Source organism: Bos javanicus, chromosome 1, assembly GCF_032452875.1.
Source record: "Bos javanicus breed banteng chromosome 1, ARS-OSU_banteng_1.0, whole genome shotgun sequence".
NCBI lineage: Eukaryota > Metazoa > Chordata > Mammalia > Artiodactyla > Bovidae > Bos > Bos javanicus.
In genome coordinates this window covers 2,240,152-2,268,057 of record NC_083868.1, presented here as the reverse complement: position 1 = coordinate 2,268,057, position 27,906 = coordinate 2,240,152, and the positions used below count along the sequence as shown (strand labels likewise).

The following is a 27,906-nucleotide window of genomic DNA, read 5'->3' as shown; positions in this document are numbered from 1 at the left end:
TTTCTGGATTACAAAGTGAACACATACTTCTTCACTACTGTTACTTCTTTACCCAATGCTTTTGATTTCTAAACACTTTTATTTAAGAAAATTTGAATTATATATGTATATATATATATACACACACACATAAATAACCTACAAGAACATACTAAGTACTGCTTTGTCATGACAGCTGAGCGAACTTTACAACTCGACCCTATTCTATACGGAATACAAAATACCCTAATCGGAATGAACACGCATTAAAACAAGTATTTGAGAACAGTGGAATCATAAACAGGCAGGGAAACAACTGAGGTGGAAGCACCATCAGTCAGCCCAGTAGACTAGTTGTCTCCTAAGTCAACTGTTAGTTTTGCCCCAATGCCATTACTCACTGTCTCAAAATAATTGATACTAATCCTCAATTTCCATTTGCATTGAAACACTCATTTTTCTACCCAGTTTATAATTAATGGATCTAGAGTTTTCATTCAAGTTTTAAAAAAGTTTTATCTTCATCAAGAGAGTAAAAACAAAATTTTAAAACCTTAATCCTACTCTTAAACTTAGTGCATGTAATAAAAAGTTTGAAAGATTAATATCTCTAAACATTTGGGTAACTTCCAAAGTGAACTTTAAAGCCAAATGTATAAGAATCTTGAATTTCCTTGCTAGAAGGCTTTTTTCCTCACAGATTCCTTTTAGGCTTACTTTGGTGTTCAGGATCTCCAATTATAAATGTAGTCACTCATTTCCACATGCCGTAAGGACAATTTTCCCAGTACTGGTGTTCGACAAAGGTGGTCCAGAGTTTTAGGGTGCAATCCACAATTGGCAAGCTCCTCGTGAACAGCCTCCTATGAAAATTTGTAAGGAAGTCAGTAAAAAGCATGAGTCTGAACACTGATGAGTTTTTAAAATTACCATGGGATCTTTGACAGATGCCTCATTGATGATTATAAAGGCAAATTTTTCATCATCAATAGAAGCTCACCCTGAGAATTTCTACACAATGACAGCATCCCCAAATGCTAATTTTGGTTATTTTTAGCAGTCTGGCAAACTGATAAAAAGTTTAAAAGGCCTTATAAGTAAATAAGAATTTATATGTTCAAAATTAAAGGCTTTTTAAAAAGTGTGTGATACATATCTAGGAACTTCTGTATCACGTAGAACTTACCAAGTAGCTCTCTCCCTCACCTCCCCCCGGCATCTAAGAAAAACTTACATAGAAAAAAGGCATGGGGGTTAAATAATATCCATAATTATTAATGTTCCAATAATTTATAAAAGGAATCAGGTACTAAGTTCTGCATCCGAAAGGACCACAAAAATAACATGCCTTTTGTTAGGGAAGTTCTTTAGTAAGTGTTTCCTATAACAGTGTGAATTCATAGAATTTATCTCCTCAAAAAAAACTAAGTCATTTTTCCTTTCCTCTTGCTAATTAATACTTAGTACAGTTTAATAACTGAGAACACCAGTTTGGCTCATCACAAATGACTGATTTCCTCCATCCATCTAGTTTGAGAGCTTCTCTGATAGCTCTGTTACTAAAAAATCTGCCCAAATGCAGGAGACCTGGGTTCGATCCCTGGGCTGGGAAGATCCCCCGGAGAAGGGAAAGGCTACCCACTCCAGTATCCTGGCCTAGAGAATTCCATGGACTGTATGGTCCATGGGGTCACAAAGAGCACACGACTGAACGACTTTCACTTTTATGTAGTTTGAGAAGACTACAACTAAATTTGTTTACCAGCTGTCTACTTACCTTATCCAGTACCTTATCCTTTGGTGGGCAGATATTAAATACAGCAGTTGGCTCATGTGTATACAGTCCTGCAGAAAACGACCCATTCTGTGAAGACTGGAGTAGCATCGTCACAGAGTGTAGAGAATGAGGCATAATGGGGCCTGTAATCTCCAAGCTAAACTGATTTCTGTATCCAGAAAGAGCTTGTGTCTTCACATTCACACTTCGAGCCTTCAAGAAAATTTTAAAGAAAGTTATGGTACCATTTAGCTTTTGTCCCCAGCTAAAAATGTGACCAATAACTTCTCATTTGGGCATTCCTCTCTTTAACAGTTAGGGAACAAAAGTAGTTCATAAGGTCCACCACAAGGAAGTTTCGTGAGTAAACCTGTTCAGAAATTCTCAGCTTCCAGCATCCTCTCCTCCAAATTATGAGACTGTCAATGGAAGTACTAGTTCTAGGGAAAATAACTTCTAGTAATGGTATCCTTTGTGGTTTATTAAAGCACATTCAATGCATAGTATTAACAAAATAAAAAGGTTCTGTTGCTGTTATTCACCATGTAATTCACATCAAAACTGCATGCGTATTTCTTCAACAATATGGAGAGAGATTGTTTTCACTTAACCATGATCCAGTTTTTGAGACCTACTATAATTTGAAAATGGGGCTTCCCCCGTGGCTCAGTGGTAAAGAATCCACCTGCCAAGGCAGGAGATGTGGGTTTGACCTCTAGGTCGGGAAGATCCCCTGGAGAAGGAAATGGCAACCAACTCACAGTATATTTGCCTGGAAAAATCTCATGGACAGAGGAGCATGATGAGGCTATAGTCCATGGGGTCACAAAGAGCTGGGCACGAGTTAGTGACTAAACAACAACAATGTAATTTAACATAACATTCTTGGTTGGCTCTGTTCTTTCAGTGGTTCAGAAAGACGAAATTAAACAACTTTTCCTATAGCAATAATTCAAATACAACATTTCAAATAATTAGTATAGTTCATATAATTCCTTTGAAACAACTTTATATCAAGGAATTTTTTTACTCGCAGGAAAGAAAATGAAATGTGCACCATGTAAAAAGGTTGTGGTTTAGTCACTCAGTTGTGTCTGACTCTTTACGATTCTACGATCCCATGAACTGTAGCCCTCCAGCTCTGTCCATGGGATTCTTCAGACAAGAATACTGGTGTGGCTTGCTATTTCTTCCTCCAGGGGATCTTCCTGACCCAGGGATTGAAACCCATGTCTCCTGCATTGCAGGCAGATTCTTTACCACTGAGCTACCAGGAAAGCCCCTGTAAAGAAGCTGAGCTATTAAAAAAACAAGAATTCATCCTATCAAAAAAGGGGAAAATATGTCTTCAGAAGTTAGGTGATGACAATTAGTACACAATTTCTTTCCTTTTTATTACCTTAAGCATTTGCATTGTGGCACCTCGGAAAGCTACTGGGGATAAGAGGGTTGGTGGAAGTCCTGCCTGTGGACCTGAGGTAGCAATTAAACTCTTACAGTTGATCAAAAAATTTAGCAGTGTAAAGGTATTCATTCCCTTCACCAACACAACAGACTCTGGTCTGTGATCCATTTGTACTTCATGTATCTCTTTACGCCTGAACATGACAATCAAGGAAATTACAAATGCAAATCCCATACCAACAGTAACAGTGGTTATCTTAATCTTGACTCACCAGGAACCCTTTTCCCTACTCCAAATAAAATGCTCTTGCTAATTCTCTTCACTGCAATCATGAAAAGTGAAGTGAAAGTGTTAGTCGCTCAGTTACGTCCGACTCTTTGCGACCCCATGGACTGTAGCCTGCCAGCTACGCTGTTCATGGGATTCTCCAAGCATGAGTATTGAAGTGGGTTGCCATTTCCTTCTCCAGGGGAATCTTCTCAACCCAGGGATTGAACCCAAGTCTCCTGACTGCAGGCAGATTCTTTACCATCTGAGCCACCAGGGAAGCTCTTGCAATTATAAGGCATCCTAATAATCAAAATAATTTCTTTATGACCATCTGAATTTGCTAGAAATTGATATTCCTTAGAAAAATGAATTTCTTCTCTAGTCAAAAATCCATTCCATTCCCCTCCCCAAATTTACCCAAAACAGAATATTTTTACTTAAAAAAACTTTAATTTTTCTTGTTTTACTGCTCTTAGGGGTTTGCTTTTTAATGTCATGTGGCAAGTTAAGTTTGAATATGATCTTAAGGATACTTTAAGATAATAGTAAAAGAAAACTTCCAGTCAATATTACATTGCTCAAGAGAATTCCCTAGTGGTCCAGTGTTTAGGACTCTGACCTTCCACTACAGGGGGCACGGGTTCGATCCCTGGTCAGGGAACTAAGATCCTACATCCTCATCCAAAAAAAACAAACAAAAAAATTACATTGCTCACTAACTGAATTCAATGAAAATCAATTTGAGTTAAACAGTAACTGAAAGGATACAGCTTGATAGAAAGCACGTCTGGTTTTTTAATTTTATCTTGGACACCCATCTCTTCCAGCCAGGAAAAACTTTCTTCTTCATCCTCATCACTGATGGCTTGCTCCCTAGGACATTGCTACAGTTAGTTAGGGTTCACATTTCATAAAGCTGTTTCCTCTACATTGAATCCTTAAGTCACATGGATGACGTAAAAGGTTATCTTAATCACATACTCCCCGTGTTGCAAGCCTGTTCCAGACGCTTTCCTCTTCTCAGGGCCATTTTCTTTTATTAAAGGCAGAGAAAACTCAATACCTACATAAGAAAAGAAAAATGAAACTATGTTTTATTTAATATACTCTGAAAGAATTAACAGTCTTGTTGACTTGTAGAGAATATTTGAAAATGAGTTTCTACATTTGATCATTAAAGCAGTGTTTTCCATGCTTTCTTGACAGCAGCTCACAATACTCATATATCTCCTTAAACAAAGGGTTCAGGACAATACATATTCTTACTGCATTTGGTAATCTTTCATCGAGTATATATTACTCTTTCACTTTTTAAAAAAGTGCTGAATAAGTCCACTGAACAGACTTCATGATCTACTAACGTGTTGACAAAGTTTAAAAATCAAGTTATTAGAAGAGTGTAGATAATTTGTACTATAAAAGAAATTCTACAGGAGTATATTCAGATTGGGACTTTCCAGCTTGACATATGTTTAGAGACTAGAGAACGGAATGTAACTTAAAGCTATGTACAACGGATAACTTAATTAAATGCTAAGAAAAAAGACCAAAGTGAAGAAATGAAGTCATTTTTAAAGTAACAAGATAAAAGTTGTAGAAGATAATTCAACTGTTAGAAGACAGTTCAAATTTTAACTTTTAAGGTGTTTACAGTTTGGTATTCTCACTTTAAAGGTATAGTTTTACCTTCGTTTTTCATAGCTTCTCTTATACCTCTAGTTGTAGGAGATATGAGAGCCGTGATTACATCATCTCCTGCTAACCCTGCTGCACGGAACAGGATAGTAAACTGATAGGTACAAACGTAGAAATAAGGGCAAAGTTTTGTCTTCAGCAGGTTATATAGAGAAGTAAAGCTCACAGACCTATGAAGAAAAATATTTTTCTTTAGGCATTATTAAAATGTCAACTCAATATTGAAAATTTCTATATCACTTGATCCTCACCTGATTTCAAACACAATTATTACAGGTAATGGTCTGAATTTTTCCCATGACATAGAACTTGGCTTTTTAAAGGACTGAAATTGGTCATGGGACTCACTGATGAATTCTAAATACTTTAACAAGTAGCGTTTAACATTTAAATGCTTGCCATTTTTTCTTTAGACAAAGCAGTTGAGGTTGATATCAGGTTGCTGACTTTTAATAAGCAGCTTCTACTGATGAGAAGGGACACAGCCATTAACAAAAAGTAATATTAAAGAATTGTCTCTATATAGTCATCAAATACTTATATGCATTCTATAACTACATAAAGAGAGAACAAGAGCTGGGAGTTCCCTGTCAGCCTAGCAGTTAGTACTCCTGGCTTCCACCGCAGGATGCATGGGTTCTAACCCTGGTTGGGGAACTAAGATCCCACAAGCTTTGCCATGCAGCCAGAGGGGGGAAAAAAGGAGTGAATAAGAGCTAAACAAGTAAACAATTTGAGGAAAAAAAATTTTGGCAGGGAGTGGCCTGTACCACGCAAAATGCAGGATCTCAGTTCTTTGACCAGGACTGAACTCTGGCTACGAGCCCTAACCAGTGGACTGTCAGGGAATTCCCCAAAAGTAAACAATTTAAATTAGTTTAAATTGGTAATCATGGCTGTTGTTTTTCAGTTGCTAAGTCATGTCTGACTCTGTGACCCCATGGACTATGCATGCCAGGTTGCCCCGTCCTTCACTATCTTCGGGAGTTTACTCAAATTCACATCCATTGAGTCAGTGATGCTATCTAATCAATTCATCCTCTGCTGCTCCCTTCTTATGCCTTCAATCTTTCCCAGTGTCAGGGTCTTTGCCAATGAGCCAGCTCTTAGCATCAGGTGGCCTAAGTATTGGAGCTTCAGCATCAGTCCTTCCCATGAATATTCAGGGTTGATTTCCTTTAGGATTGACTGGCTTGATCTCCACGCTGTTCAACGGACTCTCAAAGAGTCTTCTCCAGCAGTTAATCATTAATATTTTAATAAAACAATTCAGAAGGACAGAGAAATCCATCTACTAATGTCCAATTACACATCATAAATAAGGAAAGAATACTGCTAAAATGAAAATTCACTATGGGATTCACAAATTTTTATTCCTCTTACCAGTCACTCATTAACACGTGCTGCAGGGTTTCATCATTTGACCACGGGGTTGTCTTTCCAGCCATTTTTCTGTCAGCTCCGATACGAGGGAACAATGGCAGCCAAGACAAGGCAGGGTGGAGCCAATAGATGAGGCTCCGCTGGAAAGCACAGCGGAGCTCAGTGGAGAGTTTGGGATCCTAAAATCCAAAGATGATATTGGACAGTTTTTGCCCCATTAGAAACACAGAATTTAATTAAAAAGACATTGAATATACCAAACATTTATTCTTCTGTAGCAATGTGTTAACAACAGTTACAGAGGCTGAAGTGTAGTTCATTATTCGGGAAAAGCTTCCTTGCCAGCAATTACAGTCTGATAACCCACATATCAGAAAGGACACCTGGACACAGAGAGGAGCATTTGCCTGTCTCTACCCTCCTTGAGGACAATGATGCTCAACCCTAGGGCAGGGTGCGTGTATGTAGATAACACTATATACAACTCCTTTGCCTCAAAACTCTTTCAAAAGTAGCCAGTAAAAACCGATAGTCCCAATTACAAATCACCAGGATCTACTGATTAAAAAAGAGGTAACCAAGGTAATCTCTTTTAACCTAGTTCGAGTTGAGCTGCTTGAAAGTAATGGTAATTACATTTTTGAAAAGCTTTCTAGAACTCATTAACTCTACTAAATTTACAACAGACTGTCGCCCAAGGGGGTAAGAGTTAGCGCATTTACAAAATGCAGAATACAGTATATGAGGAAACCAGTAAAATCTCTTTGCAATCCTACTCCTCAATTGCTTCTCATTTCCTTCAATTTTTTTTTTTCGCTAAAGGCCTTAAAAAGTTTAGTTCAAACAATTCTTGCCTGCAACAATGAGTAATTCTCAGGACAGGTCTGTAAATTTAACAGTTACTCAGTATGATTTTAAAAAGTATATGGATGCGGCATTTGGAAAATAAAATAATTTCCCACGTCTCTGTGTCTTAAATGTCCAAAGAAAAACTTAATGGAAGGAAATATCGCTGACGGTTTGCAGAGAAGTACTTTTTATACTTCATTTGTTACTTTAATGCATAGCTATTTTCTCACAGGATTACCTGTATACTTTGAGGCAAAGTAACTTCTGTTGCCCTGCAATGCTGGATGATACCTTGAGCCTCTTCCTGGGCTTTCAAATGATCTGCCCAGGTAAAGGGTTGAGAAGAGGTGAAAAGGAGTCGTGTTTTAATGCTCCAGTCCACAGGTAACTCAGTACTTTCTGAGGGTGGAATATCAGATTCGGAGAATGCTACATGAGGAGTCTTTTAGAAAACAAAGAACACAAAAATTAGTAGAGTACTAAGGAAAAAACCCTTCAATCTACAGTAGTCATCCACTAAACATGCTCATGATTGCTGAAATCTCAAAATGTTATGAACTGTACAATAAATAACACTGGAAACTAATTACACACTGTGAAAACGTCCAGAAGGAGCTACACTAGACCATTAGCAGTGATGGTATCTCTGGAAAGTGGGAATTGTTGTTGTTGGGGGTGGTGGTAGTGTTGGAAAGGCAGTTTTCACCTTTTATTATACTTCTACATAGTTTAGTCACAAGAGAAATACTATTTTCATGATCATAATTTTAAAAAATCTGCTATTGATACTGCTGTCAAAGCACAAATCTTCCAAGCATTTTTTCAAAAGCACTTTTTAGCTTCCAAACTCTGGAGCCAGGGCTAAGCTGCTCCTTGCAGGGAACCTGGCCTCTGATCAGCCTCTCAGGCTGGTTGAAGAAGCGTCTGCTGCCTCAAACACTTCCCCCAAACTGTCTGCTGTCAGTCGCTGTTCTCCACATTAAAACGACTCTTTTAAGTGATGCTATTTAAAAATAATAGGAAAGGGGGAACTATTTCCAACTGACCTGAAGGCCATTCACTTGCAAGGAAGGGAGACTGGGTCTTGGGGGAACTCGGGATAAGCCTGGAGGCACTGGTTCTGAGTGATGCGTTGGACTTGTTACTACCTATGAAAAAGAAACCTCACCTCTACATCTGCTTTAGCACTGGTGCCATGATAAACAGTTACTACTACATACAAAGTCCTTTACCAAGGCTGATGCCGGTGGTCCTTTCAAGTCTGGTAGAAATGATCACACAGGGCTCTCTGGTAAACGACTTTCCAAGTAAAACGCTTCTCAGCAGTCTGAATTTATAAAAATATACACTCTAATGACATTTCAAAAGTATTACCTGGTGTAATTCTGTAATGGCTGTTCTTTCAGGAACCTTCTCTTCCCAGAGCAAATCATTTTCTTGATTAGAATCTAAAAACTGAGGTGAAAAAAAATGGTCCTTTTAAATTCTAAATGATGCTGGAGTTCGCTTTAAACCTCCAGAGCTTCACCTGGCACACAAGTTTCTCAGTAAGCCCAGGAATTCACAGGAGCCCGAATCAGTGTGACGGAGAGTGTCACTTCAGCTTTGTGTCTGAACTTTAACCATCAAAATGCACGGGGAAGAAGGCAGGTGGTCTGCACAACTGATAACTCAATAATCAATAATCTCAACTCAAAAGATCCAAAAGGTTTTGGAGTAAGACAAATCATGGGGTAAATTCTGACCCCCTGATCAATCCTCACCATTCCTCCAAATCCAGAATAATTTGGAGGGCGGGAGAAGGGACGCACTGAATGCCGCAGGAAAGAGGGTCCTGTATTCTTCCCCTCAAACGGGGGCCTTCCCCGGGTGGCTCCAGGACAACTCGGAGCCACACGCCCACTGACCTCTCATCCCTTCTACCCCGCGGCGGCCGCCCAGGGTCTGCAGGCCGGGCACCGGACTGGAGCGTGGGAGATGCAGGGTCCGCTCCTCGGGATCCGCCAGCCCCGCACGCCCCGCGGCCGCTCGCGGAGCGCACTTCACGCCGCCCCCCACCCCCGGGCAACCCGAGGCCGCGGGCGACTTCAACTCGGCGCCCATTTCCCTCCCGGGACGCGAGAGCCCGCCAGCCCTACTTCACGGCCGAATCCACCCCCGGACTGTTACGAGAGTCCCCTCGGCTCCCAGGCGCGAGGACACTCACCCGGCCAGGCGCCTCCTGCTGGCCGCGGGGCGGGCCCTCGGGAGGCTCGGAGGCGGCCCGCGGCCGGTTGTCCAGGCGGGCGAAGGGGTTCCTTCGGGCCCCGGCCGGGCCGCCGCCGCCGCCTCTGCCCGCCGCCGGGAAAGGGCGGAGGGGCAGCCCGGCCGCCCGGGCGGCGCGGCGGGTCGCCGGCTCGGGCCGCTCTGCGGCGCCGAGGCTCCGACCCCTTTTCCGGCGGAGCCGCAGTGTCTCGGGCGGCCTTTTGAAACTGGGCGAATAGCCGGGTACAGACAGGTCCATAACGCCCGGCGGAGGCCGAGGGGGGCAGCCCGGCAGGAGGTTCCCGCGCGTCCGGGCTCCGCCTCCGCGTGACCCCGCCCCCGAGCCGCTCATGGCGCGTGCGCGATGGGGCCCTCGCGCGGCCCCGTCCCCGAGCCTCTCACGGCGCGTGCGCGGCGGGGCGTTCGCGCGGGTCATCCACGCCACGTTCCTCCCGCGGCGGGAGATGCGCTGCTGTCGCTTGTGTCCCAGGACGTTCCCCGGGCGCGCCAGCCTGACCTCCCGGGGCTAGGTGGCTGGGAAGCGCGCCGGGAGAGCCGAGTGCTATTTAAGTCCGCAGCGAGGCGCCAGGAAGAAAGGAAACGTCACACTTGAGCTGCCGCTTCGGTAAGCTTCCGGAGCTCAGCGGAGACGTCCAGGGCTGCTGAGGGGCCTGGGCCTCCCCTCCCGACCCCCCCAAAGCGGCCCCAGCCGGCATCGCCGCTGCAGCCATTCACGCAAACACTGCAGAGGTCACGGGCGCGTTAGTGTTGCTCTGGTTCCATCCTGAGGAAACCCTGGAGTGAATGAATATTTGAAGAAAAAAAAAATTTAGCTTTCTCTTGGCTAGATCCTTTGATACTTGAAAATATATTCCAAGTATTAAATTACGACAGCAAAGGATGTTTAAAGAAAGAAGGTAAGTATTGAGAAAGGAGTTCATCAGAAAAGTATTTTGACATAGCAAGACTCCCAACAGTTTTGTCGACATAGTGTGGATTCCGATGACAGTTTTTCTTAATGTAAACAATTTATAAGAGGCAAATATATAAGGACAATAATTTAAAAGGCTTTCAGAATATTCCCTTTAGATGTTAAAATTTACAACTGCTTCGACCGTCTGTACGATAATTTTTTTCAGATACTTTTCAAATACTTCAAATAAATGAGCATCTTGTTTCAGCAGGAAAATATACTTAAAAACACAAAACTTGCTTTTAGGTTCCTTGACTTTTATGAACAATTTCCAAGGAAGCTCTGGCTTCAAATACTGGAACTGGTTCATCCAGCTGAGGTCAGAGAGAACATTAAAACTGAACAACTTGCTTCTTTCTTCCTTGATTTTTCTGAACAACTTCCATGGTAACTTTTGCCTCGTATAGTGGAATGGGTTCATCCAACTGAGGTCTGAGGAAGAATGAAATTATTAGAAATGTCTAGTTAAGGATGAGAGTACACAGCAGGGTAGTTGACAATTGCTGTAGTTCAGCTCTATTACTTTAAATAAAATTTGCCCATTAATATTTCCACTATTAAGAGTGGTTAGATTTTGGGAGGGGAAAAGACCCATTCTCTCCATTCCCTTTTTTAATTCCTCTTTTTTGATAAACAGATTCAGCTGAAAAAAAATTGTACTTTTCCCTCCTGTCTACCTGTGGGTTATTTCAAATTGCTTTGGGAGGGGTGATGTGGATAAGCGAAGGGGCTGATACAGTATGGAATGCAGTAAAGAAAACTCATGAACCAGTTCTATCTTAGGGAATAATTACTTACTGGTGTATCACAGGATACACTTTAGAAATATTAAACAGCAGCTGTTTAAGCAAAATGTAACATATGGTGGCAACAAGTATACTGAGAAAGCTGAAACAAAAATGGGAATGCCCATTTTATCTCTTGGAGAATAGAAAAATAAACAAGAACAATGATTTGGTTGTTTAGCATACCTAAAAACACCAGTTGATAACTTCTCCATCACATCTTTTAAGATGCGTAGCTGGAAAAGACTGTTAAGGTGATAATGTAAAGGAGTAAATAAAACTATCTGATAAGCAGAGGATGCTAGGCAGGTCACCTATTTTTGTAACAAATTCTATAAGCTGTCCAAGTCTACCTCTAAACCAGGAAAATGGGGTAAGTGATTTGAGAGAGAGAGTGACATAATAGAGCATAAAACTTCAAAGGACAAGTGATGAAAGAAGCCTAATGTTTCTCCTTAAGTAATGACTAGTGTTAACCCAAGTGAATGGTATTAATAACAGAATGGGTCAGGGTTTCATCTTAGCGCTAAATATGGTATTTTAGTTAAAAATTTAGCACTTATATTTCTTACTTTAGGTGCACATTTATTAAGCTAGCTGATATATGATATGTATGCAAGAAAGTTAATAATCTCTGTCTAATATATGCAAATAAGAATAAACAGTATAAAATTAAAAACTCTAGTCATTTAATTGAAATAATATTAGAGCTGAGAGTCTATATAACTGCTGCTGCTGCTGCTAAGTCACTTCAGTTATGTCTGACTCTGTGCGACCCCATAGACGGCAGCCCACCAGGCTCCCCCATCCCTGGGATTCTCCAGGCAAGAACACTGGAGTGGGTTGCCATTTCCTTCTCCAATGCATGAAAGTGAAAAGTCAAAGTGAAGTCACTCAGTTGTGTCCAACTCTTGCGACCCCATGGACTGCAGCCCACCAGGCTCCTCCGTCCATGAGATTTTCCAGGCAAGAGTACTGGAGTGGGGTGCCATCGCCTAACTGATAGTACAGGAGAATTATCTATGATGTATAATCACACAATTGGAAGGCTATCTCTATATAAATCATAAGCATCAACTGGCTCATGTGTGATGCAGCTGAGGGGGGTTTGCACAAGTGAGGACTAAAGTTTGATTCAGGACTTTAGGAAATGTAAGGGAGAAAACAGAAACATAAGCTACTTTAAAGATATTTTTTAAAGGACCTAAAGAATACTGATTCACTCTTTGTTACTGCAAATTCGCTTTCTTCTGTTAATGAAATTGCCAATGGTATGTGTAAGTGTGTGTGTGTGTATGTGTGTATATATATATAAAATATGTATTTCTGATTTTTGAAAATTTAACATTTCTTATAAACATGTCATATTTTAACTTGGTCCATGGGTTTGTCAGAGAGGTTAAAATCTTACGGTGTGGGGGAAAGGAGAGCAGTTGAGAGAATTAAGTAATACAGGCAGAGGCAGCCAGCCTGCCTTTAGACATGTAAGATTCAAAACATGCTAACTTGTGTTACTTTTAATACAGTGTCTATAATTAACATCCCATGGTATTCTTGAGAATTACAATGTTATTGGACATTTCATTATTTAAAGCTGAAATTTAAATCTTTTAGAGAGTTAAAAATTAAGTTTATTCTAAATTTAATAGGAAAATATTTAATCAAAAATACTTTAAATACACACATTCACTACATTAAGGGGATGTTCTGGTTTTGAAATGAACTCTTTAAAACTCAAAATATGGAATATACTAATTGAAGGCTCTGAAATAAGCTTGCCATAGATTTTAGAGGAGGCTGGCCTTGTACATAGCACGCATATATAATACGCATTTGATAAACATAATGATGTTCAGTGAGACATGCAAGTCTCTTCATGCACAATTATACTCTATTAAGTAACGAGAATGTATTAATATTTATCCAATATATTAATATTAAAAATTTTACCAGGTACAGCTGCCTTTAAGACAGGCATCTCAGAAACAAAATTTATTCTTAAATTGACCCCGCTCTAAAGAGGTTTGGACCTTTCTTTCAGAACTGCTTTCAGAGTCTCAAGAAAACTTGATTACTTTTACTAAAATGGAATGATTCTATTTTACACTTGATTTGTTACTGAATCACTTCCATTAAAAATAATCAATCCATCTTTCTTTGATAAAGATTTCCTAGCACTGATATTCTTAAAAACACCACCCCCCCCAACTCTAATGTAGATGAATATTCTGCAATGTTTTGTGCAGTGCTGCCATAGGAATACAGATGTAGTCTCTTAAGGTGACCTGTGATTTTCTTGAGGCCAGATTAAAATGAAGTAAATTTTTCCATGTCTCCTATAGTTTGATTTCTCATTCAGAAACGAGCGAGACGGCTTGGGTGATTCCTGTCCTGGCACTTGCCAGCTGCATCCTTGGGTGTGTATTAACCTTTTATCCTTGTTTCTTTACTTGTGACAGAGGAATAATAACAATACTTAAATTTCACAGGGTTGTTTTCATATTTAAATAAGTACCTATACACACTCGGAACTAGCTATTACCATTATTACAGAATTTAATGATGAGAATACAAGGTACATTTCAAGCCAGAAATTCAAATCGGTAGGAAAAAGGATATAAAGATACTTTCCCTGTTGTACATTTGACAGATTCCAAACTTCATCATTAAGGAAAGCCACTGCTGCTCCCTTGAGGAAAAGGCAATGACTATCTGGAGGATCCAGCTTGGATAAAATACACAAAGAACTCTCAGTTATTGTGAGTTTAATAGCAGGAGAATGATTGGTATCTTAGGTCAGAAAAATTTTTACACAAGTAATACCCAAATTGCAAGTAATCAGCACACAGACTTTAGTAACAGTATGTACACTGTAATTTCTTTTCTAATTCATTGTCCAAAATTATGAAACAGCAAGGTCAAAATGCAAGGCCAATCCAGAGGTGATAAAGTGGTATTAGGGGTGTCTGTGTTTCTGTGTGTGTGTGTGATTTCTAGTTGCTACTCACCAGTGTGTGTGTGTGAGATTTCTTGCTGCTATTCACCAGTGTGTGAATGTGTGTGTGAGATTTCTAGATGCTACTCACCAGTGTGTGTGTGTGTGTGTGATTTCTAGCTGCTACTCACCAGTGTGTGTGTGTGTGTTTGTGTGTGTGTGTGATTTCTAGCTGCTACTCACCAGTCATTTTCATGAGGATGTTAGAAAATCATCGAAGACTGGAACATGAGAATTCTGGTATGTGAATATCACCATAATAAAAATCCCTGAATTTTGCTGAGAAATGTAAAACTGGAAGAAATGTAAAAATGGAAGACTACACACACACACACACACACACACACAGAGTAAATTCTAATTTGAATAATTAAGAAATTGTCATTTTATATAGAAATATTTTGCTAAGTATATGTCAACATGAATGTTTGTTACTAGGGGGAAAAAAATCTTATTTGAAATACTATTAAAAAATTTAGAAGTCATTATTTCCAAACCATTAAATGAACTCCTCTGCTATATTTCAACTATATTTCAACATCTTGGCCAACAGCTAAAGTTAAAAAAAAAATAAAAGCTATATTTCTTTAAAAATAGGAAATAATTAAAAATTTATACAAATTTAACCACACCGTGCTAAAACACTTAGGCATCATTCTTTGTTAATTATACCCTATTGGTGGAATAGTAATGCTTTACTGTTTCTGATAATACCTGCAGGTTTTCTTCTGTTGTTACCCAGTGGCCTCCAACACCAAGAAGGGTGATGATATCATGTTTATGTGGTAGTAGTTGTAATTTTTCAGCTGGTTCGTCATCTTTACTATATAACCTCACTTACAGAAGAATTGTTTAAAAAGAAAGAGAGGGAGAGAACATATATTTTACAGTAATCTGATAAAAATTTATTCTTCAAACTAGTTCTGTTTACTTTTAATGTAACAAGGAAGCATTTTTCTTAGAACAAGGTAACATACGATATATTCAGACCCCTTAAAATACACTTTTGCATTAAAACTGTTTATAAAATCTACTTTAGATTTAATTATAAATGAGATAACTAAAGATAAAACATCTCTTTCAGTTTGAAAATCAGACAGGATAACAGCACACACCACTAAGTCTGACCGTTTCAATCGTACCGTTGATAGCTTAATACTCTGGGGAAAGCTGACTCCTGAGTAAGGAACTCATAGATTCAAGAATGTCCTACTTTGATGTAATTATTGAAATGTCCATTTGAAAAGTTAATGAACTATACATTCACTTCCACTGAAAGATTTTTCTGAGTTAATTTCAAATCTTGAAAATACTGGCTAAAACAAACAGCTGTGGCCATAGCTCCATTTGTTATGATCTTAGAAGATAAATTCTAACAAAATATAAATAGAATCCCTTGGCAGGCTTATGAAACCTCTTCTTAAGGTGCAGTGGCACTACCTAAGTGTGTAGAGATTAGGTGTTAAATAACTATTGGTTAAACTGCAAAAGTTCAAGGAAGGTAAAATGCAAAAAAATTCTCTGCATTGTCCAAAAAGGGACTGCAGAAGCTCACCATCCCACAGAAGGCAGCCACACATAGCAGAAACAAGTGACTGACTGAGACCTGAACTAATCCAAGAACCTCCAAAGCCGTGAAGAATCCGCCTGCCAATGCAGGAGACGCAGGTTCAATTCCTGCGTCAGGAAAAGCCCTCTGGCAGACAGCAATCCACTCCAGTATTTTTGCCTGGAAAATACCATGGACAGAAGAGCGTGGCGGGCTGCTGCTCACAAGGAGTCAGACATGACTGAGTGACTGAGCACAACCACTACAAGCACAACCAGGGAGGCCCCAGATTTCTTGCAGAGATACTTAAACTCCCATGCCTAGACGCCAAAGGGCTTCCCAGGTGGCACCATCAGTAAAGAAGTGAAAGTGAAAGTCACTCAGTCTCTTTGAGACCCCATGGACTACAGAGTCCATGGAATTCTCCAGGCCAGCATACTGGAGTGGGTAGCCATTCCCTTCTCCAGAGGATCTTCCCAACCCAGGGATTGAAACCAAATCTCCCGCATTGCAGGTGGGTTCTTTACCGACTGAACCACCAGGGAAGCCCCCAGCAGTAAAGAACCGGCCTGCTAATGCAGGAGACGTGAGACAAGGGTTCACTCCCCGAGTTGGGAAGATCCCATGGAGGAGGGCATAGGAACTCACTCCAGTATTCCTGCCTGGACAGAGGAGCTTGGTGGGCCATAGCCCATAGGGTTGCAGAGTCGGACATGACTGAAGCAACTAAGCACGCATGCATACTTTTTTAAAAGGTAAGCATGTTCTCTCTTCTGATGGTGCTTAAAATGGGAATAAAATGAAGAAGCTCCAATTCAAAAAGTTAAAAAAACTCTTGACCTCAACTTAATAAATGTGTAAGTAATTACTTCCTGGTTCTATTTTTTTCCCAGAAATTTATCCATAACACACAAAAAATGACAGAGACTCCTGATTTAGTAAAGTGCCCACCTCCAGCATCTAGGACAATGTCCACTCCGAGGCCACCTGTTTCTTCTAAACAGCTTTCAGCCACATGGGCTTTCCCGTTAGAAACATCGATCACTCGAGCTGCAAAGGACAGCAAGTCAGGCAATTGTACTGTTCCCTATGTGATCAACACAGCTCCCAGAGCAAGAGCAAGAAAAGCAAATAAATTTCTCATCTCTGAAATGAATTAAATGGTTGAAGCAGTTATTGAATCTGAATTATCCTGTTTTTCACTCATCTAACCCAGTGTTGGTAAGGATGAAAGGATGAAGAAACTGGTATAGTCAATAAATTAAAATATGAGCATTCTACAGATAACATATTCCAAGGTTGATCTGTTGACACAGAGGACTGTTCTTTATAGCTAAAGGGTATTTTGCCAGAACTGAGACTCTCTTAATTTAGCAAATGTACTTATATAGATATGAACTGAAAGATTAAACAATTTCTTAAGAATGTTCAGATTTAATAGAGTTCAGAGCTCAAAAGTACAAAGATCTATTCTGGATTTGGTACTTCTCTACTACAGGCAGTTTTATCCTTTCTCAGTCACAGAAATCCCAACCTGTACCGGCATCCCCTGACTTGCCCTCCAAAACAAAACAAAAAAATTCCTGAAGGTGAAAAAGCAAAACAGGATTATTCTAAGCAGAGTTAGTGAAAATAAAACTAACTTTAACTGGTTGTTTTAAAGCACTGTATTAAGAGAACAAGCCAATGAGAACTAAAAGATCTCAGAATTTGGGGACTTCCCTGGTGGTCCAGTGGCTAGACTACTGCTCCCAAAGCAGGGAGACCAGGTTCAATCCCTGATCAGGGATCTACTTAGATCCCACATGCTACAACTAAGAGCTGATGCAACCAAATATAATAAAATATTTTTTTAAAAACCTCAGAATTTGAATTGGAAAATGAAGATACATCTCTATTTCATTTTTGTATCTTTGAATACCTTCTCATTACAGAGAATTCTGCTCAGAGCTGCTCAGGTTCAAGGTGTAGTCAGTCCACTACTGACTGAAGTCTTGGGGGTGGGCGTGGGGAGATAGGAGGGAAGGGCAGGGTTAACCAAGAGGAAACTGCTCCTTGTCCACAGTACTATTTATGCTCCTCCCCTCCATTTTCAATCTCTTCTTTTTTTCCTTTTTTCTTATCTCCCTCCTTTCTCAATGCCTGTTTCAACCTTCTTTCCATTTCTTGGTTATCTGCCAAAAGCATAACATAACCATGGAAATAACCCAGGCTTTACTGTTAGACAGGCCTGGGTTCAAATCCCATTCCAGGCCTAGTGGTACACACCCTGGCACATCCTTGGAAAAACTAAATTCTGAGATGCTGTTTCCCAGTTACTTGGCACAGGGTTGTTGAGGATTTAAGGAACTATCATTCATATCAACACCCAGTGAATCTTACTTTCCCTCCTGCAGGCCTTACACTCTGCTCTTCTCTTCATCTGTTAATCTCCAATGTTAATTCTGTTAACTCCAGTCTACTAAATTCCATTCCCATCTCCATTCTATTTTGTCAATCTCTATTTTCTTTCTCTTTCCCGTGTTCATTGCTTTTGGGATAGGGTCAGTCCTTTCAAGAGCTCCCCAGCTGATGCCATATCCTGTTTATCCTAAACTATATGTGACCTGGGTTTCTGTTTAACTGGCTCATCTCCCATGCCAGCGAATCACAGGAAACAGGCAACTTTAGGGACATTTGTTGTTCAGTCGCTAAGTTGTATCCAACTCTTTGCAACCCCACGAACTGCAGCATGCCAGGCTTCCCTATCCTTTACCATCTCCCGGAGTTTCCTCAGACTCATGTCCATTGAGTTGGTGATGCCATCCATCGATCTCATTCTCTGTGGGCCCCTTTAGGTATATATCACCGGGTAAAAGAGGTTGAGAAACGAAAAGTGATACAAAAATATGACTTATTGACTAAAAAAATTAAAGAGGTATCAGGTGTTTCTGAACTGTGTCAAAGTTCACCTAATTCAAACTTGACTAAGTTGATAATGGGGCAAAGAAGAAAAAACTCTGAAAAGTAATTGGGACTTTGCTAGGGGTCTAGTGCTTTCACAGCAGAGGGGCATGGGTCCTCTCCCTGGGGAACTAAGATCCCATGTGCCACACTGTGTGGCCAAAAGAAAACAACAACAGAAAAACCCAAATAATTACAATGTAAACTTAAGTAACCTTGGACTTAGCACAGGAACTAAGTGCATTTTAAAAATGACACGCATTTGGCATTTTGCAGTTTGTTTTACAAATAGAGTTTTCAAGGTGATATGATATCTCTTCAAAATTTTATGTATTCAAGTCTGTGTTGAGTACTATTACTCACCTATAGGAGGCCTAAATCTTTCAAGAAACTGCTTGTCTTCAAGGCTGCAGGCTGTTGAAATCACTTTGGCTCCTCTGTGGTGTGCTAACTGAATGGCTATTGTACCAAGTGCCTGTGTGGGGGAATACACAATGGGGTTACAAGAGAGAGGGCGGAGGCTGTATCTAATTCATCTACTAGGTTGTTTTTTTAATAAAGAGTAACAGTTTAGTGCTACTTCAGTATATTTTAAAATCTTGTCTGATGCAAAGAAAAAATAGGACAAGCTTATTAGAAAGGGAAACTCTGATAGACTGCCTCAAGGAAAAGCTCTGTGTGCTATAGGCTCCCAGCTAGTCTGACTGTAGCACATAACCTCAAGGATGGAGGCAGGTCGAATTCAGAACACGACCTTGGAAAGAGAAAAATGCACCATTAAGGGCCTTGTCAGCATAATGTACTAAGCTAATTAAATGGTACATATACAAGTCCAGCAACCTCTCTTTGAAAATAAAAGCACTTCAAAAGTTCCATTCTTTTGCTGACCTGTAAGTTAGTTCAGGGAAATAACTACTACCTTGATGTTGGACACAGGGCTGAAGCCAACGAAGACTGCCTTTTTTTTTTTTTTCAAAGAAAAATCATTTTCATCAACAGTCAGATATAAAATCTAACATTTTTAGGTTTTTATGTAATCTTTTAGTGTCTTTATATTTTGATGTTTATCATGTATAAACATGATGTTTATATATAACTACATATATATAACATGTTTAAATTAGTACAGTTTTGATCTTGTGTGATATATCTATAAATGAAGCACCTTAATCACATAAGTGTAAGTATGAGAGATATGATACAAAATAGGCAGGGAGACCTGGGGCCTAGCTTCAAAGATTTTAGGAGCTATTTCAAGTTTTGTGTAACAGGCATGAATAAAAATGGCTTGTCTGCTTTTTTAAAGTAATAGCAGATTCAAAGCAGTAGGAAACTAAACACTTTTATCATCTATTGATAAAAGCTGCTTATTTTAGAAAATGGGAGTTTGGTATAGGAAATCAGTGAATCAGTTAACTGGCAATACATTGTATTAGTAAGTGGATGGCCCATTTCTCAATTTCCTAAGTATCCTATTTTGGTCTTTTTTAAAAAAATTTTATTTATTTTAACTGGAGGCTAATTACTTTACAGTATTGTAGTGGTTTTTGCCATACATTGATATGATGGTCTGTTTTTTAACAAAACTATTAATACCTACACTTGCTCCGTCCATTATCAGCACAGATTTTCCAGGCGAGAGATGAGAAAGATAATGCAGGGCTGTATAGACTCGTAATCCATCCCGGATGGTTCCAGCAGCTTCTGTCCACGTGACTTTTTCTGGTTTGTGAACTATCACAAAGAACAAGAGGAAACAATCTGTTAGCAAAGCCCATTAGACCTGCCTCCTGGATCTGTTTGCGTCCATCTCTGCTGCCACCACGGCCCTGGTCCAAGCCTCTACTCCAGTATCTTTCACCTCTACTATGCTTTCTCTGGGAGAAGGCAATGGCACCCCACTCCAGTACTGTTGCCCGGAAAATCCCATGGACGGAGGAGCCTGGTGGGCTGCAGTCCATGGGGTCGCTAAGAGTCAGACATGACTGAGCGACTTCACTTTCACTTTCCACTTTCATGCATTGGAGAAGGAAATGGCAACCCACTCCAGTGTTCTTGCCTGGAGAATCCCAGGGATGGAGAAGCCTGGTGGGCTGCAGTCCATGGGGTCGCACAGAGTCGGACACGACTGAAGCGACTTAGCAGCAGCAGCATGCTTTCTCTGCTGCCATTTTTGCCCATGCACACTCCCCTGTGAATGCAGGAATCAGTGTGCATTTTTAAAAATGTTTTATGGTTGAAGTAAAACATGCAGAAAAAGAACATGAAACAAAGTATAGCTGGATGAATAAACAGAGCAAGTACACGAGTAACTACCATTCTGATTGAAGAAGAGAACACAGCCCTCATGTTGACAGCCTCGCCTCTCCCACCAAAGGCATTTTTAAAAAACTGAGCCATAACTGACATCAGAGGTCACAACCATTCTAGTTTAACAAACGCAAGTTGTTGTTCAATCGCCAAGCTGTGTCTGACTTTGTGACCCCATGGACTGCAGCACACCAGGCTTCCCTGTCCATCACCAACTCCCAGAGCTTATGCAGACTCATGTCCATCGAGTCAGTGATGCTATCCAACCATCTCACCCTCTTGCTCCCTTCTCCTCCTGCCCTCAATCTTTTCCAGCATCAGGCAGGGTCTTTTCCAATGAGCTGGCTCTTTGCTTCAGGTGGTCCAAGTATAGGAGCTTCAGCTTCAGCATCAGTCCTTCCAATGAATATTCAGGGTTGACTTCCTTTAGGATTGGCTGGTTTGATCTCTTTGTAGTCCAGCACCACAGTTCAAAAGCATTAATTCTTTATTGATCAATTGATCAAAAGCCATCAACTCGGCATATACATTCCTAACAACATAATTTTGTTTTGCCTGTTTATGAACTTGATCTAAATGGAACTGTACTATACACACTTTTTTTTTTTTTTTTTTATACACATTTATTTCTATCTTCTTTTTTTGCTTATCATTTTTTAAGACATCCTTCTTTGGTACTTGTGGCTACGCATGCTAAGTTGCTTCAGTTGTGTCCAACTCTTTGGACGGTATGGACTGTAGCCAGCCAGGCTCCGCTGTTCATGGGATTTTCCAGCCAAGAATAGTGGAGTGGGTTGCCATTTCCTTCTTCAGGGGATCTTCCTGACCCAGGGATAGAACCTACAGCTCCTGCACTGCAGGCAAATTCTTTACCACTGAGCTGGGGAAATGCCACTAGGCTATCATGCTTTTCATTTTTGATGTCTTATGGCAACATCTAATTTAATAGAATGAATGGGTTATCCACTCTCCAGTTAAGGAACATTTCTGTTTTCCCCCATTTTTTGGTAGTTAGGTATTCTTAACTTTTCGGGAGTTAAGCATTCTTAACTAAGAGTGCTCATGTATAAAAGTACTCCTGTGCTGATACACAGGTGTTCTACAGGGTGTTTACTGAGGAATGGAACTCTGCCTTTGACATCACTGAACACTTCCACAGTGGCTTATGAATTGACTCTCACAAAGCTGCTGCTTTGAACATCCTTGTCTACCCTGGTGTTACACATTTTTGCCCATCATATGGGTGTGTCATGGTTTCTTACTGTGATTTTAATTTGCTTTCCCCCACCTACTAATGTAGTTGAGCACCTTTCCATGTTTGTGGGCCATACAGAATTCCTTTTTTAAAAAAAAATTATTTATTATTTATTCTTGGTTGTGCTGGGTCTTCGGGTTCTCTCTAGTTGCGGCCAGTGGGCTCCTCACTGCGGTGGCCTCTCCCGTGGCTGAGCACGGGCTCTAGGGCACTCGAGGTTCAGTAGTCGCAGCACATGGGCTCAGTAGTTGTGGTTCCTGGGCCCTAGAGCACAAGCTCAATAGTTTTCCATCTGGGCTTAGTTGCTCCTTGGCATGTGAGATCTTCCTGGAACAAGGATTGAACCCGTGTCCCCTGAATTGGCAGGTGAATTCTTTACCACTGAGCCACCAGGGAAGCCCTAGAATTCCTTTTGTGAAGTGACTGTTCAGGTGTTTTACCAATTTTTCTATTGTTGTTGTCTTTTTTCTTCTTTATTTGCAGGAATTCGTAGTATATTTTAGGTAAGTCATTTGCTTGCTCATGTGTTATAAATATTATTTTCAACTTTATGGCATCTCTTTTCAATCTCTTTAGTGGTGTCTTTGAAATGCAGCAGTGTCAGAATGATCTTTTAAAAACATAAATAACATCCTCACACTTCTTTAAAATTCATCAATGGTTTTCTACTGCACTTGAAACAAAACGTAAACTGCTAATATAGTTTAAGCCACATTAGCTCTATATTTTCTGACCATTCTGGAAAATCCCATGGATGGAGGAGCCTGGTAGGCTGCAGTCCATGGGGTCACTAAGTTGAACACGACTGAGCGACTTCAGTTTCACTTTTCGTTTTCATGCACTGGAGAAGGAAATGGCAACCCACTCCAGTGTTCTTGCCTGGAGGATCCCAGGGACGGGGGAGTCTGGTGGGCTGCCATCTATGGGGTCACACAGAGTTGGACATGACTGAAGTGACTTAGCAACAAAGCTGTTCCTTAATGTTTAATTATTTAATATTTTGTTTTTATGAATGTGTATACTGAATGTGATTTTTTCACAGTATAGGTAATCCTTTCTAATTTTACCTGAAATCAAGTGTATAACACTTTCAATAGTGTTTACCCTAAGTATTTTTCCTCTTAAGGCAAAAGATTCAGATGGGTTGGACAGTTAGAATTAAACTGGCCAACCAGTGCCATCTAGTGGGGACGTAAAGCATCCAAGCACACGATGAAAACGTTCAGACAGACAGCAAGGCATTAAAACAGTAAAATATACTAAGCACCAGGGGATATCTCACACAGTACTTTAATCCTTATAAATTTGAGACAGCAATTTCCCCAATTTTCCTGATTATCAAATGGCGTTCAGGGTAATAATTTGTCTGATGCCACAAGTTTGAAAGAAAGAAAGAAAGAAAGGGAAGTCACTCAGTCATATCCAGACTCTTTGCAACCCCATGGACCATAGCCTACCAGGCTCCTCCATCCATGGGATTTTCCAGGCAAGAACACTGGAGTGGGTTGCCATTTCCTTCTCCAGGAGATCTTCCCGACCCAGGGATAAAACCTGGGTCTCCCGCATTGTAGGCAGACACTTTACTGTCTGAGCCACCAGGGGAGTCCAAGTTTGAAAGTCTGACTCTAAAGCCCATCTACTCTAACAGTGCATGTTCAGTCTATGTACAACTTGCTTATATTTTTGAGATTATCTTCCATCATAAGAATTGGTACTACCTATACTTTCATTAAGAAATAAAAAATTTAGTGCTTAAAAAATGGCAGGGCAGGGACACAAACGCAGACAGAGAGAACAGACTTGTGGACAGAGGGGGAAGGAAAGGGTGGGGCCAATGTACAGAACAGCGCTGACACGCACGCCACTGTTATGTACGGCAGGCGACTGAAGGGAAGTTGCTGTGCAACAGGGAGCTCAGCCCAGCACTCTGCGACAACCTGGACGAGGGGCTGGGAGGTTCAAGAGGGAGGGGACACATGTGGCTGATTCACAGGTATAGAGACCAGCACAACACTGTAAAGCAATTATCCTCCAATTAAAAATACATTTTAGAAGTTTTATCAGATCAAAATAATGCTAATAAAACTACATTTAAAATTGCAGAGGCTTTAAAATTACATGGTTAGATGTGGTTTAATGTTGAGATCCTTGCTTTTGTATTAGGTGGTCCACAAGTACTTATTGTGTTATAAAAACTAAGAAAATTAATAATAGAGAGCCATATATGGATCAATAATAACAGTATTATAATTCTTTGTAATTATCATTTCAATTCTTTCTACAAGTCCAAGAAATAATGCTGAAAATGTGTGCCAATTTTTTTTATTTAATTTTTATTTTATATTGGAGTATACTTGACTCAAACATTGTGCTAGTTTCAGGTGTACAGAAAAGAATTCAATTATAAACATAAACATACCCATTCTTGTTCAGATTCTTCTCCCAGGTAGGTCACCAGAGAATACTAAATAAAGCTCCCTTTACTATACAGTAGGTCTCTCTTGATCATCTATTTTATATGTAGTAGTGTGCATGTATGATGGACTTCCCTCAGCTCAGCTGGTTGCCTGCAATGCAGGAGACCCAGATTTGATTCCTGGGTCAGGAAGATCCCCTGGAGAAGGGAATGGCAACCCACTCTAGTATTCTTGCCTGAAGAATCCCATGGACAGAGGAGCCTGGTGGGCTACAGTCTGTGGGGTCACAACAGTCAGACATGACGTAGCGACTAAACCACCATCACCAGTGTGCATACGTTAATCCCAAGCTCCTAATGTATTTCACCCACCTACCTTTCTTTCCCCTTTGATAACCATAAGTTTTCTCCTAAGTCTGTGAGTGTGTTTTTTCAGATTCCACATATAGGTGATATAATATTTGTCTTCCTTTGTGTGACTTACTTCACTTAGTATGATAATCTCCAGGTCTGTCTAACATAGCTACAAATAGCATTATTTCATGCTGTTTTAATGGCTGAGTAATATTCCATCAGATATATGTATCCTTATGGCAGAAAGTGAAGAGGAACTCAAAAGCCTCTTGATGAAAGTGAAAGTGGAGAGTGAAAAAGTTGGCTTAAAGCTCAACATTCAGAAGAGGAAGATCATGGCATCTGGTCCCATCACTTCATGGGAAACAGATGGGGAAACAGTGGAAAGTGTCAGACTAGGGCTCCAAAATCACTGCAGATGGTGACTGCAGCCATGAAATGAAAAGACGCTTACTCCTTGGAAGAAAAGTTATGACCAACCTAGATAGCATATTCAAAAGCAGAGACATTACTTTGCCAACAAAGGTCCATCTAGTCAAGGCTATGGTTTTTCCTGTGGTCATGTATGGATGTGAGAGTTGGACTGTGAAGAAAGCTGAGCGCCAAAGAATTGATGATTTTGAACTGTGGTGTTGGAGAAGACTCTTGAGAGTCCCTTGGACTGCAAGGAGATCCAACCAGTCCATTCTGAAGGAGATCAGCCCTGGGATTTCTTTGGAAGGAATGATGCTAAAGCTGAAACTCCAGTACTCTGGCTACCTCATGTGAAGAGTTGACTCATTGGAAAAGACTCTGATGCTGGGAGGGATTGGGGGCAGGAGGAGAAGGGGACGACAGAGGATGAGATGGCTGGATGGCATCACTGACTCGATGGATGTGAGTCTGAGTGAACTCTGGGAGTTGGTGATGGACAGGGAGGCCTGGCGTGCTGAGATTCATGGGGTTGCAAAGGGTCAGACACGACTGAGCGACTGAACTGAACTGAACTGATATTACTCTGTTGATGGACACGTAGGTTGCTTCCATGTCCTGGCTATTGTAAATAGTGCTGTAAAGTACATTGGTTGCATGCACCTTTTTGAATTACGGTTTTCACTGGATATATGCCGAGGAGTGGGATTGCTGGATCACAGAGTAGTTCTATTTTTAGTTTTTTAAGGAGCCTCCATATTGTTCTCCATAGTGGTTTTACTAACTTATATTCCCACCAACAATGTAGGAGGGTTCCCTTTTCTCTACACTGTCACCAGCATTTATTGTTTGTAGACTTTTTAATGATGGCCATGCCAACTGGTATGAGGTGATACCTCATTGAAATTTTGATCTACATTTCTCTAACAATTAGCAATGTTGAGCATCTTTTTATGTGCTTTTTGGCTATCTGTATGTCGTCACTGGAGAAATGTATATTTAGATCTGCCCATCTTTTGATTGGGCTTTTTTTTGTTGTTGTTATATTGAGCTGCATGAAATGTTTGTATAACAAATAAATTTTTTATGTTTGACAGAATGGCTTGAGAATTGAAAGCACAAAAGAGCTGGAAGAATTTATTCAATTTTTTACCTCTATCCTTAATATTCTGCAACAAGATTAATAAGACATCTTCAGGGAGTTGTTTGGAACCTAGTTTTTTGATTTGGTGGAAGAACAGACTTGCTAGGAGGTATATAAATTTACTACTATTAATAGTCCAAAATCCAAATTTAAGAGTCCAAAATTGGCCCCACATAGTCTGATTACCAGTTATATTATTCAAGAAAGAACTTAGGAAAAAATTTAATGAAATAGTTCAAGAATACGAAAGAATGTACGATGACTTATAGGTAAGTTATGAAGAAACCATGAATCCTAGCATAAGAAGAAACAAGACTCCCATTGGAGGCCGTGGATATGCTGTGTTCACATCCTCGTTCCTCGCCCACAAAGGTAACTTCCACATGACTTTTCCCCTACATGTTCCTCATATCTTTAAATGAGATATGCCTCATTAAATTTTGTAGTTTTGAACTTTATAGAAATAAAATGGTATCACACTGTTGTATACTTCTGCAACTTGCTTTTCTCACTTAGCACAGCTTGTGAGGTTCATCTATCTTGATATGTTTGACTGTTATTTATACACTTTTTTTTTAATACACTTTTACTGATGAGTTAATTAGAAATATCTTTGATTATCCATTTTCCTGGTGATGAACACTGACGCTTTTTCTCTTTTTATTCCAGTGACAAACCATGCTGCTACATGGACACTTGCACATGTCTACTGGTGCACATCAGGCCTCTCTGGGGCATGAAAGTACCAGCAGAGTTACTAGGTTTGAGCTGTTAATACATCATCACCTATTAGATCAGGCCAAGTAATTTTTCTAAAGCATTTCTAGTAATTTATACTCCCAGTGCTCAAAAGATTCTGTGGCTCCTCATCCTTGCCAGCACTTGGAATGTCAAACTTTATGACTTTGTCAGGCTCAAGGATGCATAGCAGTGGTTTTAATGTGCTTTCCCCTGATTCTTAAGGAGAGGCAGCATGTTTTGTGTGTCTATATAATTTATTCACTTTAATTTAAATATTTAAGAAGTAAATTCAGTTCAGTTCAGTTGCTCAGTTGTTTATTTTTTTGACCCCATGGACTGCAGCACGCCAGGCCTCCCTGTCCTTCACCAACTCCCGATGCTTGCTCAAACTCATGACCATCGAGCTGGTGATGCCATCCAACCATCTC

General features: G+C 40.2%; 2 protein-coding genes and 2 long non-coding RNA genes across 7 annotated transcripts in view; 1 reads left to right on the top strand and 3 right to left on the bottom strand.

Moving 5' to 3' along the window:
- Positions 1–59: 59 nt before the first annotated feature.
- DONSON (DNA replication fork stabilization factor DONSON) lies at positions 60–10,396 on the bottom strand. Its single transcript, XM_061411780.1, has 10 exons — positions 9,565–10,396; positions 8,733–8,813; positions 7,597–7,800; positions 6,510–6,688; positions 5,118–5,296; positions 4,413–4,494; positions 4,200–4,304; positions 3,156–3,354; positions 1,757–1,969; positions 60–842 (listed from the first exon to the last, which is right to left on the bottom strand). The coding sequence occupies exons 1-10, from the start codon at positions 10,036–10,038 to the stop codon at positions 705–707; spliced, it is 1,854 nt and encodes a 617-aa protein (XP_061267764.1). The 5' UTR covers positions 10,039–10,396; the 3' UTR covers positions 60–704.
- On the top strand, positions 10,140–27,780 carry LOC133244899 (uncharacterized). Its single transcript, XR_009735549.1, has 2 exons — positions 10,140–10,227; positions 16,798–27,780. It is a non-coding gene; the product is annotated as an uncharacterized LOC133244899 (long non-coding RNA).
- Positions 10,502–27,906, bottom strand: part of CRYZL1 (crystallin zeta like 1) — a 34,196-nt gene continuing 16,791 nt past the window's right edge. The window contains exons 7-13 of one of the 4 annotated variants that reach the window (XM_061412393.1): positions 20,448–20,581; positions 19,211–19,322; positions 16,856–16,954; positions 15,070–15,191; positions 13,980–14,085; positions 11,547–11,592; positions 10,908–11,007 (exon numbers count right to left, since the gene is read on the bottom strand). In XM_061412393.1, coding sequence (XP_061268377.1) covers positions 10,908–11,007; positions 11,547–11,592; positions 13,980–14,085; positions 15,070–15,191; positions 16,856–16,954; positions 19,211–19,322; positions 20,448–20,581 — 719 coding nt within the window. The other 3 variants (XR_009735512.1, XM_061412198.1, XM_061412272.1) reach the window with 3 other exon arrangements.
- Positions 14,109–15,061, bottom strand: LOC133244826 (uncharacterized). The gene is made up of 2 exons (XR_009735534.1): positions 14,443–15,061; positions 14,109–14,334 (listed from the first exon to the last, which is right to left on the bottom strand). It is a non-coding gene; the product is annotated as an uncharacterized LOC133244826 (long non-coding RNA).

Excerpts from the sequence above, each read along its gene's own strand:
- DONSON (XM_061411780.1), bottom strand. The coding sequence starts at position 10,038 with ATGACCCGCGCGAACGCCCCGCCGCGCACGCGCCGTGAGAGGCTCGGG. Across the intron at positions 7,801-8,732 it reads CCATTACAGAATTACACCAG|ACTCCTCATGTAGCATTCTC; the intron begins GTAATACTTTTG and ends GTTTTCTAAAAG. Across the intron at positions 4,495-5,117 it reads AGAAGCTATGAAAAACGAAG|GTATTGAGTTTTCTCTGCCT; the intron begins GTAAAACTATAC and ends TTTCTTATGTAG.